This window comes from Hoplias malabaricus, chromosome 10 (assembly GCF_029633855.1).
Source record: "Hoplias malabaricus isolate fHopMal1 chromosome 10, fHopMal1.hap1, whole genome shotgun sequence".
Classification (NCBI taxonomy): domain Eukaryota; kingdom Metazoa; phylum Chordata; class Actinopteri; order Characiformes; family Erythrinidae; genus Hoplias; species Hoplias malabaricus.
In genome coordinates this window covers 10,718,495-10,734,306 of record NC_089809.1, presented here as the reverse complement: position 1 = coordinate 10,734,306, position 15,812 = coordinate 10,718,495, and the positions used below count along the sequence as shown (strand labels likewise).

The 15,812-nt window shown below is 38.7% G+C and overlaps 1 protein-coding gene across 7 annotated transcripts in view; it reads left to right on the top strand.

The window, feature by feature from the left end:
* The window catches only part of si:ch211-285f17.1 (sickle tail protein homolog), a 168,244-nt gene that overhangs the window by 129,099 nt on the left and 23,333 nt on the right, over nt 1-15,812 (top strand). For 6 of the 7 annotated variants that reach the window (XM_066682499.1, XM_066682492.1, XM_066682493.1 and 3 more), the window contains 5 exons: nt 3,745-4,481; nt 10,103-10,213; nt 11,458-11,507; nt 13,733-13,896; nt 14,002-14,177. In XM_066682499.1, the coding sequence (XP_066538596.1) occupies nt 3,745-4,481; nt 10,103-10,213; nt 11,458-11,507; nt 13,733-13,896; nt 14,002-14,177 (1,238 nt within the window). The remainder of the gene's footprint in view (nt 1-3,744; nt 4,482-10,102; nt 10,214-11,457; nt 11,508-13,732; nt 13,897-14,001; nt 14,178-15,812) is intronic. The other variant, XM_066682494.1, reaches the window with a different exon arrangement.

Sequence of the window (15,812 nt, the reverse complement as noted above, 5' to 3'; positions counted from 1 at the left end):
TGTCTACTTGATTGTATTTGATGAAAGATGGTGGACTCTCATTGTAGGATCAGGGGAATTGTAGATTTTAGGGGACTGTGTAGCAAGCATGGCTATAGTAAAATTCATGGCCACCAACTTGCCAAAAGCTAAATTCCATTACCATAATCAGAGGGAAATGGTTTTGAATGTATGACACAATGCACAATTGCTTCTATTGTATTTAAATAAACAGTGTGTATTATATTTGCATTAAAGTTACAGCTTCAGAATCATTGTGATGTTCCACTGATTTCTAATAGTGAGAACAGAGCCTCTTTCATTGCAGGCTCAGGAATGCTGAAACTGCACTATGTAACTTCGGAAGGAGGGTAGGTTTATAGTGCTATTAAAGGAGCACAAAAATGGTTATACCAGGGATTTCCAATCTTTTTTTGCGACAAGGTAATTATTAGAAGTGACATGCATTACGTGTCTTATTAATTTGCCTTGCTGCGCCCTAACGCAATATCTCTGCACACTTCCCAGGGGGTATGTCACCCACTTTGGGACCAACAGTGTTATAATATTAAACTAATAGTTATTTTACTAAATATTAAAGTACTTGAGTAGACTTTTTTTAATTCATGCCAATTTCTAGCATTTGGTAAACAAGTAAAAAGCCTATAGGAATACAACCAGAATACATAAGAACAAAACACAAATAGCAGAAAAGGAAACCACTCAGTACACAACAGAGTGCAAATAAAGATACTTCAAGTAGTGAGTCCAAACACACAGATTAAACAGTCTGATTTCAGGTGAATATGATTAGACTTCCAGGGAACAAGAGTGGCACTGTGGACCTTGGTTTGTAGAGTGACTGTCACTCGTATCCATGTGATTTCTCAGGAATTGTAATTCTGGGAATTAGAGTTAGTGTATGTCTTGCACACAGAAGTAGCAGCTTGTTGTCTACATGTAAATATCTTTATACTAGGTTAAACCTGATTTTTACTTTTGTTGTCAAGAAGCAAAAATTGGTGCATGGTATGTTTGATTTAATTTGTCTTACTTGATATTTCATGGTCTGTTCACATATCGGAATGACTTTACCTGAAGTGGCTTTATATGTGAACACAACTGTCCCCAACATTTTTCTCTGTCTTTATCCTGCTCGTGTCTGGGGAAAGTGTGAATGAGCACATATGTGAATAGAGTTGCTAATGTTCCGGAGAATCCTGTTGTATCTCCTGCAAGTTCTGCACAGATGCTGCCCCATACCTGAAGCACACATAATATTTCCAACTGTGAGAACACATCTGACATAGAAAATCTCCTGCTGTGAACTACATGTGTAAAAGGACCACTTCAGAAAACCTTCAGACATAATTCTCCAGAGCTTCTAAAGACTTTGTATGTGAAAAGTTCAACCTTTATGGCTATAGCCTGTGTGTTGGTCAGTGGTTAATTTTTCACTATAAAATGCAATGATGCAGCTTACAACCATTAAAATCTAATAGAGATTTTTAACTTAAATATAAATAAAAATTGAGGGTATAGGAGGAGATAACCTCTTGAATTGTGTTTAGGTCTTCTCTTTGGTAACAAAGTGGAGTTAGTTTTCGCCTCCTAGTATTGGTAGTACTCTGTGATTCACAGAGGCTTAGGTAGTGCCTGGAACTACCAATAATTACAATTCATTCATTCGCTGTCTGTAACAACTTGTTCAGTTCATTGTCACAGTGGGTCTAGAGCGTACCCAGAATGGGCGTCAGTCTTTTCAGGGCGATACACACTCTAACATTCACTCACACACTCATATCTATGATCACATTTGAGTAGCCAGTTCTCCTACCACCTGTTTATTTGGACTGTGGGAGGAAACCAGAGCATCTAGAGGAAACCCATGAAGGAGTACAATTCAGAAGCTTAAAAACAGTTTTGAGAGCTTACTTTCATTTTTCATTTTATTATTGATGAAAAACGTATAGCACCTTGATATATGCAGATTTGATCAGGCAATAGATAAATTGGGCAGACCTTAAGGCGCTCACACATTTTTTTCTGGCAGGCAGAATCCATCTGAGGTGCATTAGTGTGATTCATGTAGTCTGAGAATCTTCATTGGTGGTCTGGCAATGCTTGCCAATTTGTGTGTGCCGCTTTGTAGACTGCAGGTGTTATGAATCTAACCCGTATAGTGTGTCACAAAGTTTTTGGCCAAAAGATTATAATTTTGTACATGTCCATAAACCACTGATCTGGGCTATTCTACCCATTCCTCTACACCAGTGATTATCCAAATGTTTAAATCAAGTACCACCCATTATCATACAAAAACCTTCAAGTACCAACTACAAGTTATATTACAGAAACACACAGTTTTGTTTTCTGTTCATTTATTTAGTATACTTAAACTATTTTTATGTAGACCAGTCAGCTTTATACGCAGATCTGTTTTGTTATGGTACCTAGTCGTGGTTCAGATATTTGCCCACATGAAATTTTTTTAATACAAAACACAAATTAATTTGAATTAAACATCGTTATGAAAAGTCTAAAACGGATTGGGTAATTTAATCTTTTGATGTTTAATAATTAATTAATAATTCTTATTTTCAGTGAATGTAGTACATTTTCAGATGTCATCTGGCTTCAGGATATTTCACATACCACTGTTTGAGAAACACTGCTGTACACCATCTGCAGACATTTCCAGTTTATTTACCTACAGTCCAACTTATGACCACAGAAAATTCTCTGAGGGATCTTGTTGACATAAGAGGTGGAGAATGAAGTGCACAAACACTGCTGTACCTTTCTCACCAGCAAATCCCACGATAAACTTCCAACTATTTAACAGAATATGTGCTTAACTAAAATATATGGCTGAAAACTCCTGTATATGGAAGTGGTTATTTTATCTCTGATACAACACTGTCAAATGTTGTTGATAATTTCTGCCTACAGTACATAGACACTTTTTACAAAGTTCTGACAAAATAAATACTTTTGCATAATATCCTCTAAATGTTCTCAGTTTCCAGTCTTGGAAAAGCCTCCTGATGCTGCATGCCCTTCCCTCTGTAAAATAATCAAAACTGTAAATTGTTCTGGATCAGAGGATGTGTTGAATACCAGAAAGTGTAAATTTGAGGTGTGCAAGGGGTCTGATAAATTTATTAAATAAATTTATTTCTTTGGAAATGTATTTTTTTTTTCTGTGGAGTACTGAGGTAGATATAGTTTATATAAACTGCGTACCTAATTATTCATAATTTCACCTTCCTCATAACATGTTCAGTACTGTCAAGCAGGCTTGTTTAGTTGGTTTCAGATGTTGTATGACCATGTTTAATATGCAGACAAGGCTGATCAATAGAGGACGCATTTCGTCATGGAAGCCTGAAATTACTGCAAGAGGGGTGCACTGTTATAAGAGACACTACAGCAAAAACATTCCAAGGATGACACTCGGAAACAAGGAGCAGGGGTAAAATAAGAACTGTAATTCAACCTTTAAGTTAGAACAGCCGCAGCTGGGCTAACTACAGCCTGGGTTGCAGCATAATGCACAAGGGGGTGTTCCTGTACATGTTAATTTTGTGTTTTTGTGCTCTTAATAATCAAATCACCTTCCAACATGTGTCTTTTGAAATTAAAGCACCCGGAGGAGACCCATACAGACACAGGGAGAAAACACCAAGCTCCTCACAGACAAAACAAATATTATTTTTCTTGTCTTTTAAAACATTGCCCCTTCTGTCTTTTCTTCCCCATTAGATGCACAGAGAAGTGATGTATGCAGGCCCACCGCTGATGCGGCAGCACTCACTGGGACCCCCATCTCCCCACACTATGCAGGGTCCCATGTCGCCCCAAACACCTCATGCTATGCCTCCATCACCTTCACGCATCCCCTTCGGTCCTCGTCCTCCTGGCGGAGCTACCACCACCATGCCCCGGGAGAGGGCGGGGCATGCGCTAGCCACACCCACTCGCTCTGCATCACCCTGCCCCAGTGCCATCCTGGAGAGGCGGGATGTAAAGCCAGATGAAGATATAGCTGGCAAAACCATGTCACTACCGGCCCGCAGTGAGGGTCTGTATGCTGACCCATACATGCTCCAGCATCCGGACATCGTGGACCATGCATACCACCGTGGCCCCATCCGCCCCTACGGCCCCCCAGGGACCCCCATAGAGCAGGTGGAGCATCACTCACTCTTTCGGCAGAAGAGCAGGAAGTACACAGACAGTCAGCTGCCCACGCTGGGCTCCAAGACTCCACCACCTTCACCACACAGGATGGGCGAATTAAGAGTGATGGATATCCACCCCGGGCAAACACAAGTCAACAGTGGCCTGGAAAGGTCTTCCCCTGTGAGACAGTCCTTCAGGAAGGATGCACCCATCCCCATGGATATGGTGGTGAAGGGTAGGGGCACAATGGTGTCCCCTTTGACCCCTGAAATTCAGGGACACAGTCCTCTGGTCCAGTCTGCTGATCCTCAGACACGGTGAGTCTGCTTTTGGAAATAATTAGAGGCTGTGAAGGAGTGGTCATCACTAACTCTGCATCCTATACACACGCACTTAAACTGGCAGTATAGTACGTCAAAGAAAAAAAGTTTTTATAAGCTAATTGCTGAACAGAGCTCATAATCTTTGCGTTGGGACTCTAGCAATGCTGAGATGTGCACTGAGTTCTCTTTATAACAGCATGTCCGTATTTGTTTACATTCACCAATCACTTTATTAGGTACACCTACCGTGTTTTTACATTTGTGTTCCATTTCATCAGCTCTACTTACCATACAACAGCACATTGTAGTTCTACAGTTGCAGACTGTAGTCTATGGCATCAAACTAGGTTCTAAACACAATCCATAACCAATTAATTACATTTTGAAATTGAGAAGACTCTCATTAATATTGAAAGTTATAAAAACAGGTTTGTAAACAGAATATTTCTGTATATAATCGTCTGATTTGAGTATAATATTCTTGAAGTATATGTTTTGCTTTCATTTCGCTTTTTCTCACTTGCGCTTCTCCCAGTTTCTTTTGCCTCCTAAAGTTTCTCGCTTTTGACTTTTGATGGTGTCGGGATCTAGACAGTCATTGGCTGCTGAAGTTAAGCCCCGCCCACCCAGCCCATTCTGTTCACCATAACCCTGATTGGAAAATGACTCTAAGCCTCTATGATGAACTGTGCATTACTAAAAGACATAATTGTTAAAAATAGTTGATATGGCTTACCTGTGTTTGCCGGTCGGTCAGTATCCAATCAGGGTAAAATTGGCTCGCTCTCGCTGACGTAACGGGTTGTGCAGAATGGGCTGGGTGGGCAGGGCTTAATTTCAGCAGCCAATGAAAAGCGAGAAATTTCTGGATGCGCAACAGAGAAAAGGCGGAGCGAAAGCAAAAATGGATTCTTCAAAAGTATTAAACTCAAAATAGACGATTATATACAGAAATATTCTGTTTACCAACCTCTCAATTTTAATGAGAGTTTTCTCAATTATAAAATGACATTTATTTGTTATGGGTTCTGTTTTTTGGTTCTCAGAACTTTAGATCCTATTTTGACACCATAGTAGTCCACCTGTTGGTCTGCATACATTGTTTGCCCCCTTTCTTTCTGTTCTTCAATGTTCAGGATCCCCACAGTGCAGGTAAGTTTTGGATGATGGATCATTCTCAGTTCTGCTATTATTATTATTCTGTGTGTTATTGGGTGTTGTGCTGATACACGTGGATCAGGCACAGCAGTTGCTGCTGGAGTTTTTAAACACACTCTGTCCACTCCGTTAAAGACACTGTTGTGTCTGATCCACTTATACCAGCACAACACACACTAACACGTCACCAGTACATCAGTGTCACGACACCCTGTGGGGGTCCTGAGTGTTGAGCAGCAGGCTGAAAGGGGCAAAAAAAGTACTCCCAGTGACAGATGGATTACAGTCTGTAATTGTAGAACTACAGAGGGCTCTTGTATGGTCAGTGGAACTGAGAGAATGGACAGTGAGTGTAGAGAAAATGTAAGTGTCTGGTGAGTGTAGTTCTTTCAATATTTGAAGTATATTGCCAGCTTTATGCATACTAATCCTGAATCCACTGCATAATTTAACATGTTGTTCCACTGCATCCACATATACCAACATTTCTAACAGCATCCAATGTGTGTATGTACCTTGTGACAGCATTTTGTCTGTTTCCCAGTTCCAGTAACATCTTTGTTTTTGGCTGTTTTTGCGAGACTCAGAGCTGGGAATGAATATCAGTGTAAATTTGAATAGCTTTCACAGTCAACGGGTATGACGAGTTAGACAGGACCCATAATTGTTTATAATGGACACCGTCACTAAGCAACTTTCCAAGGCAAGGAACAACAAACACAGAAGAACAAAGACTACAAAAAGGAACCCAGCATCTTGTGGTTTGCAGAGCAGATTTACAGTTATGAAAATTAAAAACTAAGTATAAATAAATATTGAGCAGAAACATGTAAACATAAGCTTCAGATCTGAAAAAATCATAGGTGGTTTATAGGAGTCCAAACTTAAACGTCATCTAATATATTGGGCATTAATTGTGTCAAGAGTGGTGTTTTCCCCATGTCTGCATGGGTTTCCTCCCACGGTCCTAAAACACGGTTGCAGGTGTTTTGGCTCAAAAGTGTCAATAGGTGTGGGTGTGTGTGTGTTGGCCTGTGAAGGACTGGATCCCCCTCCCGGGTGTGTTCCCGCCTTACGCATAGTGATTTCGGGTAGGCTTCGGACCCTCCGCGACCCTGAATTGGATAAACGGTTACAGACAATGAATGGATCAAGAGTAGCAGAACATAGCAGAAAAGATTACTCTGAAGGAACTTTGTAAGCACTAATTAAAATGCTGTTACATTTTAGCTCTGGATCCCTCAACATCTACAATGACATATTAAACACTGAAACAAAAGACGTAAACAAACATCATTATGATATAAACTTTTAAACTGCACACATTTTGTAACATAATTTGTATCAATAATTGTAATATTCAACAAATAATAATTATTCAGTTGTTGTGGTATGATAGATGTGGCTACATATGGATTGCTGAAACTCATATAGAGATTATGAAACGAATCATGCAGCTCATCTAGGACGGGTTTCTAACAGTGTTCTCTGAACTAACAATACATAGAATTTTATGAATTTTGCATTCTGAGGCATAACACACTTCAGAGGCCTAAAATATTTTTGGCAGAGAAGTCTTGTGTCAGCTGGTAATGTAAAGACAACAAACAGAAAAGAAAAACAAACTCAGATAGATGGCTTTAATGATATAACCACCAGATACATATAATTGTAGGACAACTGGAGGCACCTAAAGCTGGCGGCCTAACTGTTCAAAGGAGCTTTGATAGAAAAGAGAATTACATGTGGTCTGCTGAGATGCTCAACAGGCTTAGTCCCACTTGAGCCTATAACAGAAGCTGAAAAAAATTCCACACTCACAACCGTGAAACACTGGTCGACAGCTGATTAGCCTTTGCTCTTGCTTATTTCATACAAAAGGGCACATGCTGGATTGCTACTGGCAAGTTGGCCCACTTTGATTTCGAGGATATTTTCCATTGAATAGACACAGTTTGTTGATTGAGTCTTAACATGATCCCTCCTGCCTTTGAGATACTGCAGTTTGGATTAACATGAGAAAAAGTTTATGCAAGAATACATTTTAATCTAACTTTGTGGAGTCACTAGTATCACTGCATGTTTTTCCCCAATAAGTTACAAGCTATAATCAAGGCCCCACCAATGTAAAACCTCATTTAAAATAAAACTGAGATGCTTTGCCATATATAAGTACAACCAGAATACAGTGATGTTATGAGTGAAGTTATTTACCCTTTATTTAAATGGATATATATATATATGGATTATATATATATATATATAATTCGTTTTATTCATTCCCCAGAGAATTGTTTGTCTTTATGTAGACCCTGAAAATTATGGCCATGATTAAACATGTGGTGTTTTTTTTTGTAAACTTAGCACAAAATGTAAGTAAATTAGTGTTTAGTAGATTCATATACCATTGGAAAGCCTGTTAATTTCCCTTTTAAATGGTGCCACATTTGTAAGGAACATGCATTTGTGGGACGAACATTAGAGATGTGTATGTGGGTTGCGACCATGAAAAATTTGACCAAATCCTCTCTGCCAATGCCAAACAGCTTATTCTGCCATTGACTCGTTTGGTGACTGGGCGATTGAAGTTTGAAGAAATAATAAATATTGGCAATTTAACAATTATTTAATTTAACAAACAGAAGACTCAGTAGCGTGTGGAAGAACCATACACAGCCACAACAGCCTGGCATCTCCTCCTCATGCTGGTCACACACTTATGTGGGATGGCAACGTGGTTGGGTTGGTCACTCTGGCAAGAACAGCACGCCCAAGCTCATCCCACAATTGTTCAATAGGGTTGAGGTCAGGACTGCTGGAAGACCATTCCATCCTCTCCACTGCCAAATTCTGGAGGTAGTCTCTGATAAACCCCGCTCTGTGGGGCGAGTGTTGTGATCTTGGAGGATAGAGTTCTGTCCCAAACTGTGGAGATATGGGATTGCCACTGGTTGCAGAATCTTCAACGACAAGCCTTGTTTTTCCAGGCACCTGATTGGCAGCACCACAAATGCATGTTCCTTACAAATTTGGCATCATTTAAAAGGGAAATTAACAGGCTTTCCAGCGGTATAAAATTTATTGCCAAAAAGCATTGTTACAACAAAGAAATCAATTAGCTGTCGACTTTAAATCATTGCATTATGTGTACATTAATATCAGCTAATGTCGCAGTCCTAAAGATTTCTACATATAATTAAAAAATAAATACATACAACAGATTTTGTTATTTTATGATTTTACTTTTGTACTTCTATAAATATAACAATAAATATTGTTCTTCCTCCTACAGTCCAAAAACACACATTGGTAGGTGGATTGGCGTCTCAAAATTGTCCGTAGGTGTGAGTGTGAGAGTGATGTGTGTGTGTGTCTGTGTTGCCCTGTGAAGGACTGGCGCCCCTTCCAGGGTGTATTCCCGCCTTGCGCTCAATAATTCCAGGTAGGCTCTGGACCCACTGCGACCCTGAACTGGATAAGCAGTTACAGATAATGAATGAATGAATGAATGAATATTGTTCTTTTTTCTCCTGACTTTACATTATTAGTAAGAAATACATTTCTGATGTATTTTTAGATGAACTGGATAATAATCCAATAAATAATCCAAGATCCATAAATTAATAATGGCTTTATGCCATCAAATGCTCTTAGCAACATTCAGACATTTAATGCTTAATCAAATAGGTTACAATATCTATATTAATAACTTGATATCATTAGAAATTTTGGATTTGATTCTGCCTACACCTTTGGGTATAAATATGCCTACAAAGCAACAAGATGCAAAGTTAAAAAACATGGGACAATTGACATTACGTGAAGCAAAACAAGTTATTTTTATGAACATATATAGAAACTAATCATTGTATAAAAGTATGTTTTAAACCAAGATGCTAATAATTCTTGTTTTGTTCAACACTGATAGAGCTGAAAAGTGCAAAGTCCAGTCATAAAAGACCTTTTATGAATCTCATCCTTTTACTCTCAGCGCTGTTCTTTCCACTATTAGTTAAAGCATGGGCCCAAAGACTTCAGTGCCCCCGTGAATCTGGGGTGCAGTCAGTTGAACTGAGTGCAAATACCAGTCTGCATTTTTTCCCCAGGAATTTTCAAAGAAAATTTAATCCCATGACCTGTGTTTTTTTTCCACCTAGAAATCTAGCATGTTTTTTTTTTGGCTTCTGGTTAGCTTATTGGGCAAAATGTCCACCTTCTTAAAATATGTAATAATTCAGGGTATAATAAAAAAAAATCGAACTGAAATTTTAACATTTTTAGTTGATATTTGTCCGCATTGAATAAGCTGAGAAATTAAGCCCTAAATCTGATTTATAATTTCTATTGATTCAGTTTAACTGTTACATTAGTTTATCATTAAAACATTAATGTGGGTCAGGCCCTAGAACGCAAAGCAGTTAGATTAGTGAGAGCATGTGTTTGGTGTCTTTGTGCAGAGAGAGAATGAAGGCTATGGAGGAGCAACTGGCCAGTTTGACTGGCCTCGTGCAGCATGCTCTGCTAAAGGGTCCCAGCACTAATGGCTGCAGCAGCAGAGAGCAGGCCAGGTAAGCAGGGCACCTTGTGCAAACCCCCAGGTCCAAAGAAGTCGGGACAGTATGTGAAATGCTAATGAAGCAAAGTCAGCAAGCAGTGATTAGTAAATTCTATTGTTACTTAAACATTCTTTTTTTTTTTTTTTTTTTTTTTAACGTGTATAACACATGTGCATTCGAAGTTTGATGTTTTTAGCTGTGCAGCTGTTACTGTTATACAGCCCAATCGTAGTATGCACCATAAAGGTGAAACACCTATATCATCACTGCAACCACATCATGTGCTTAAATTGTTGGATTATTCATGCGTGTGTGTTCTGCAAAGTGGTGTGCCTCAAGCCATCCTTGTTCATAAAGGACTAGTCCTGGAGGCTAGTTTTATGCACAAGCAAGATGGCTACACTTACATAAGTTGGTTTTGGAACATTGTGGCGTGAGCCCCAGAGACCAGACGGAGGGGGCTTGCTAAAGCCTCACCCTGCTTATGGGGTGCCTATGCTTATATTGGAACTAAGCCCTGAGCCACACAGTCTGAGAGAGGCTCTGGGGAAATTAATCTGCTCACTCAGTAGTGGCCCTGGCACTCTATTTATCAAAGTCCTGCTGATGGGTATAAAGGGCTGAGGAGAGTTGAGAGAGGAATATATTAAATGACAGAGAAAGTGTCACAGAGTTCTGTTTATTGTTTATCTGAAAGGGCTGAGTTTCAGTTTAAGTGCTCTTCTGTGTTAATAAACCACCAGACGGCAAAATAGATCCTGCATTCTGCTTCCTCCTTTAAAGGCACAAACCTTAGCAATGATTCTATGTTTTTGGAGTGTGTTGCAGACATCAGTTTCAGAATAATTATATATTTAGAAAGAAGTTGAAGCATTGATTTTGTGTCAGTGGATTTACGAATTACTGCTTTCAGCGTTTATCTTCATTTCACATACTGTCTCAACTTTTTTGACTTTAGGTTTGTACAAGCCAGAGCCTGTCCTCTAGAGAACTACGTTCAGAACAGAGTGAATGGATTACATTACATAACCACTAACTGTCAGCATGCATTAACTACTCACTCTAACTTGTTATTCATAAGACTGTATGTATGCTATAAAGCTTGTGCTAATTTAACTAACAGTAATGTGTTCATCTTATGGTTGGTATGCTGTTCTGCTGTGTGTGTGTGTGTGTGTGTGTGTGTGTGTGTGTGTGTGTGTGTGTGTGTGTGCATGTGTGTGAGAGAGACATATAATGAATCTCTATTATTTCAGTGAGCGTTCAGTAACATCAGGGTCACCAGTTCACAGCATGTCCAGTGCAGGTGAGAAATCCATCTCTTTTGTTCTGTTGTTTATTCACTCTACACTCCTCTCTTTTTTTATTGTACTTTCATTGTCTGTCTTTTTTCTTTTCTTTCTTTCTCTGCTTATCTTGTTTGTTTCCTTTTAGGAAGTTTTTTAATCTTACCTTGCTTTCTTTCAGTTTCTTTCTTTTCTGTCTACCCTTTTTCTTATCTTCATTTTATGTTTCTTTTTTCTTTAATTCTTTCTATTTTATATTGTTGTCTCTTTATCTCTGTTTATTCTTGATTTTCTCTCACTCTTGCTATCATTCAGTGCATTTTGCTACATTATGTTTTTCTTAATTTTGTTTTCATTCTCTCCCTGTCTTTCTTTCTGTCTCTGCTTATCTCTATTCTTTTAGCATTTCATTCTTTTAATTTTTATTGCTTTTTTCTGTTCCTGTATTTTCCATCTACCTTTTTTCTTTACTTCATTCTTTTCATTTCTTTCTTTCTTTCTTTCTTTCTTTCTTTCTTTCTTTCTTTCTTTCTACTTTTGTTTCTCTTTGTCTCTAATACTTTGTGTATTCTTTAATTTTGGTATCATACTTTTTATATCATTCTTTCTTTTTTGTCCAGTTTTCTGCATTTTCATTCTTTTTTTTGTTCTTGTTTGATTTTTGTACACTCCATTCAGAAATGCAGTGTATTATGTGTTCTGTCAGCCATTACAAACCAAACATGATATAAGTTACCGAATCATCAGCATGCCCCCTCAGATACACTTTCTGTCTCACGGAAATATGTGCTGCTACAAGCAATGCTTCAAGTCATGAGCACTCAGCTGACTTCACTGAGGGGCCACCGTGTTCTGATCCTGAATCATGCTAAGTAGCTTTTTTCCTTGGTTGAGGAACAAAAATTTTTAGGGAAATTGAAGTGGTGCTGTTCTGGCTTGGAAACATTCATGTTTAGAGGTTTGAACAGGCATGAAACTGAAGTCCAAACCCAACTCATACTCTTTGCTTTATGACATGACATGACTCGGCCTGACTTGTAATGAAAATCTGAAACATGATCCAGAGCTGAACCCACTCAAACATTTTAACCGAGATGGGCTCATGTTCCTCAGACTACTGTAGCTACTGTAGAAATACTTAACACAGGAGTTAGCACACTCCATTAACCTACATTAAATAATGTATGCAATCATTCGTTCATTTATTCATGCTTTCATTTATTTATTTAGGGATGTAGACATACTAAAAATTATATATATATCAGAAAATTATATGTCATTCCATTCCAAAGAAGCTGACCAGGTCTTTGCCATGTTTTGGGCTTTCTATTTTTTAAAATTATCTTAAGGGAGACCTTACCATTAAATAATGATATCTTGTTGAGTAAACATTTTTATTCATAATGCCATCTCCACGCCATTATGTCGGGAAACAACTGTAGAAATCAACCTTACTTTGCCTAACATCACAAACTGTCCAGCTTATTCCCAAGCATTTTGTTCTAATTTTCCCATTCCTCCTTAAATGGTGCCACAATCAACATTGGAGCAGGAATCATTTAAGGTGGAATGGGAAAATTAGACCATATTAAAGGTGTCTTCTTAAGTGCTTCTATTCACTCAGGAAAGAAGGTGCTAGGTTTTATTTTTTATTTATTTTTTTTTTTGCGCTTTCTGATTGGCAACTCAGTGTGCAGTGTTCTGATTGGTTACAGTCTGGGTTGCATGCTGATTGTCAGCTCAAGTGTCAAAACAGGGTTGGAAATCCAGAGCTGAAAAAGTTCACACAAACAGTTGAGCTGTGTGCACTTGAAATCTCAAAATTCTATCTATATATTAAAATATTTTTCCACATTTGTGAGTTTATATTATTGTTATTTTTTTGGTTTTATATTTGCATCTGATCCATTTGTGGATTTGGATTTTTATGTATGTATTTGCTTAAACACAACTGTAAATGTTAGTATGTTTGTGAATATTGTTTTACAAGCTTTCAGTCATTTTTGACCCATTTTTGATTAAATATTTAGATTCCATGGTGTTTAAAATACATGTACTTTCCATATGCTTTTATTGGAAACAAATGTGTAATTTTTTAAAACCATTTAAAGTGAAAAACTTTAATTTTCTCAACATAAACATTTTTAAAGTTTTTCTTATTCTGTTTTTAGTCAGTTTTACCTAATGTTTTCTACACTCTAAATTGTTAAACATTTTTTTTGCTGTTTTCGTTTTGTATGTTCAGGAGGCTCTCCAGTTCTTGTTCCAAAAAGCACTTCACTCCAACCTGAGAGTAGCCCTGCACCATCTCCACCCATCAGCTCTGCCCCTCTTCAGGTCAGTCTCCTCCAGTTCAGGAAAAACGTCTCAGAGCTCCGAGTCCAGCTGCAGCAGATGAGACAGCTCCAGGTATTAAAAAAAGTCACAAGCCTTAGTATACTGTGATGACACATGCCACATGTATTTACTCAATTGATCTTTATTCTGTATTTTTTTCATGAATGTGTGTTGCAGCTGCAGAATCAGGAGTGTGTGCGTGTTCAGATAAAGCAAACAGAGCAGGAGATCAGCATGCGATTGTTTGAAGCTTTGAGGCGGCAGGAGGACCCTATCCACAGACAAAAAGTGCTAGTAGAGGAAGAGAGAAGCAAATATCTCTGTATGGAGGAGAGAGTACTCTCACAATTACAGTAAGACACCGCGCCCTCCACACACTCTCTCTCTCTCTCACACACACACTCATACACAGAGCCATCATCTATTAGCAAAATAACAGGGTTTGGCATTTAGTGTTCAGTTGGACATTTTGTGAGCTGTTATTTTGCTTTTAAACATTTTGAAGTTTATGAACATGTCTGAACTATAATTAAATTCTCTATCACAGAGGATATTCGGAGAGCAGTTAAAAACATTCTCATAAAATCAGCACATTCTCAATGTTCTTCCTATGCTGGGCTAAATAAGAGAAGGAGCCTTTTAATTTTAAAGTACAGGCGCAAAGTGTCTCGGTCACAATTTTTCCCACAGGTCTCACCACACTGGTTAGCATATCTGCAGCCAGTCATGAACACCACCACAGATAAAAATCAGCTTGTGTCTACCACAGAGTATTTAAGTTTAGAAGGCATGCCTTAGATTTAAGACTTTGTTTTCCTTGCTGCCTTGACCATGGCCGATCAGTGACTTTGGCCTTTAAATAGACTGCCACATGTGCTGGGTTGAAGAGTAGTCAACCCAAAACAAATCAAAGATTATTTGCCATATATATATAATGCTTTGATAAATGTCCACTTAAATGAAATTATTAAATACAGATAGAATATGTAATAAACATAGCTAAGTAAATATACATAATAAAAATATAGAAAAATAAATATAAAATATACATTTCATTAATTCATTATCTGTAACCGCTTATCCAATTTAGGATAAGCACAAGGCGGGAATACACCCTGGAGGGGGCGCCAGTCCTTCACAGGGTAACACAGACACACACACATTCACTCAGACCTACAGACACTTTTGTGTTGCCAATCCACCTGCAATGGGTGTTTTTGGACTGTGGGAGGAAACCGGAGCACTCAGAGGAAACCCACGCGGACATGGGGAGAACACACCAACTCCTCACAGACAGTCACGCGGAGCGGGAATCGAACCCACAACCTCCAGGCCCCTGGAGCTGTGTGACTGCGACACTACGTGCTGCGCCACCGTGCCGCCCATATACATTTCAACTCAACATAAAAATACGTACAAACCTAATGATGTAACAGAGATAGCAGAGATGAACTGCAAGATGCCAGTGCAAAATATGCAGAAGTGAAATGAAGAAATCCTGGTTCCTGCTCTGGGTCTGTGAGGAGTTTGGTGTGTTCTTCCCGTGTCCGCGTGGGTTTCTTCCGGGTATCCCGGTTTCCTCCCACAGTCCAAAAACACTCGTTAGTAGATGGATTGGCGACTCAAAAATGTCCATAGGCATGAGTGTGTGAGTGTATGTGAGTATGTGTGTGTGTGTGTGTGTGTGTGTGTCACCCTGCAAAGGACTGGCGCCCCCTTTAGGGTGTGTTCCAGCCTTGCCTCCAATTATTCTGGGTAGGCTCCGGACCCACTGCGACCCTGAACTGAATAAGCAGTTTCAGACAATGAATGATTTCGTTAATTCACCTGCTCATCCAGTATTATTTCTATAATAAAGGGTGGTGTTGTATGAAGCTTCTGCTGCACATGTCATTGATGTGGGCTCTATGCCCCTCTATATTACTCTTTACATTATGACCTTAGTTTTATATGCAGCTAATTCAGAGCATTCCTATAAATTTTACAAG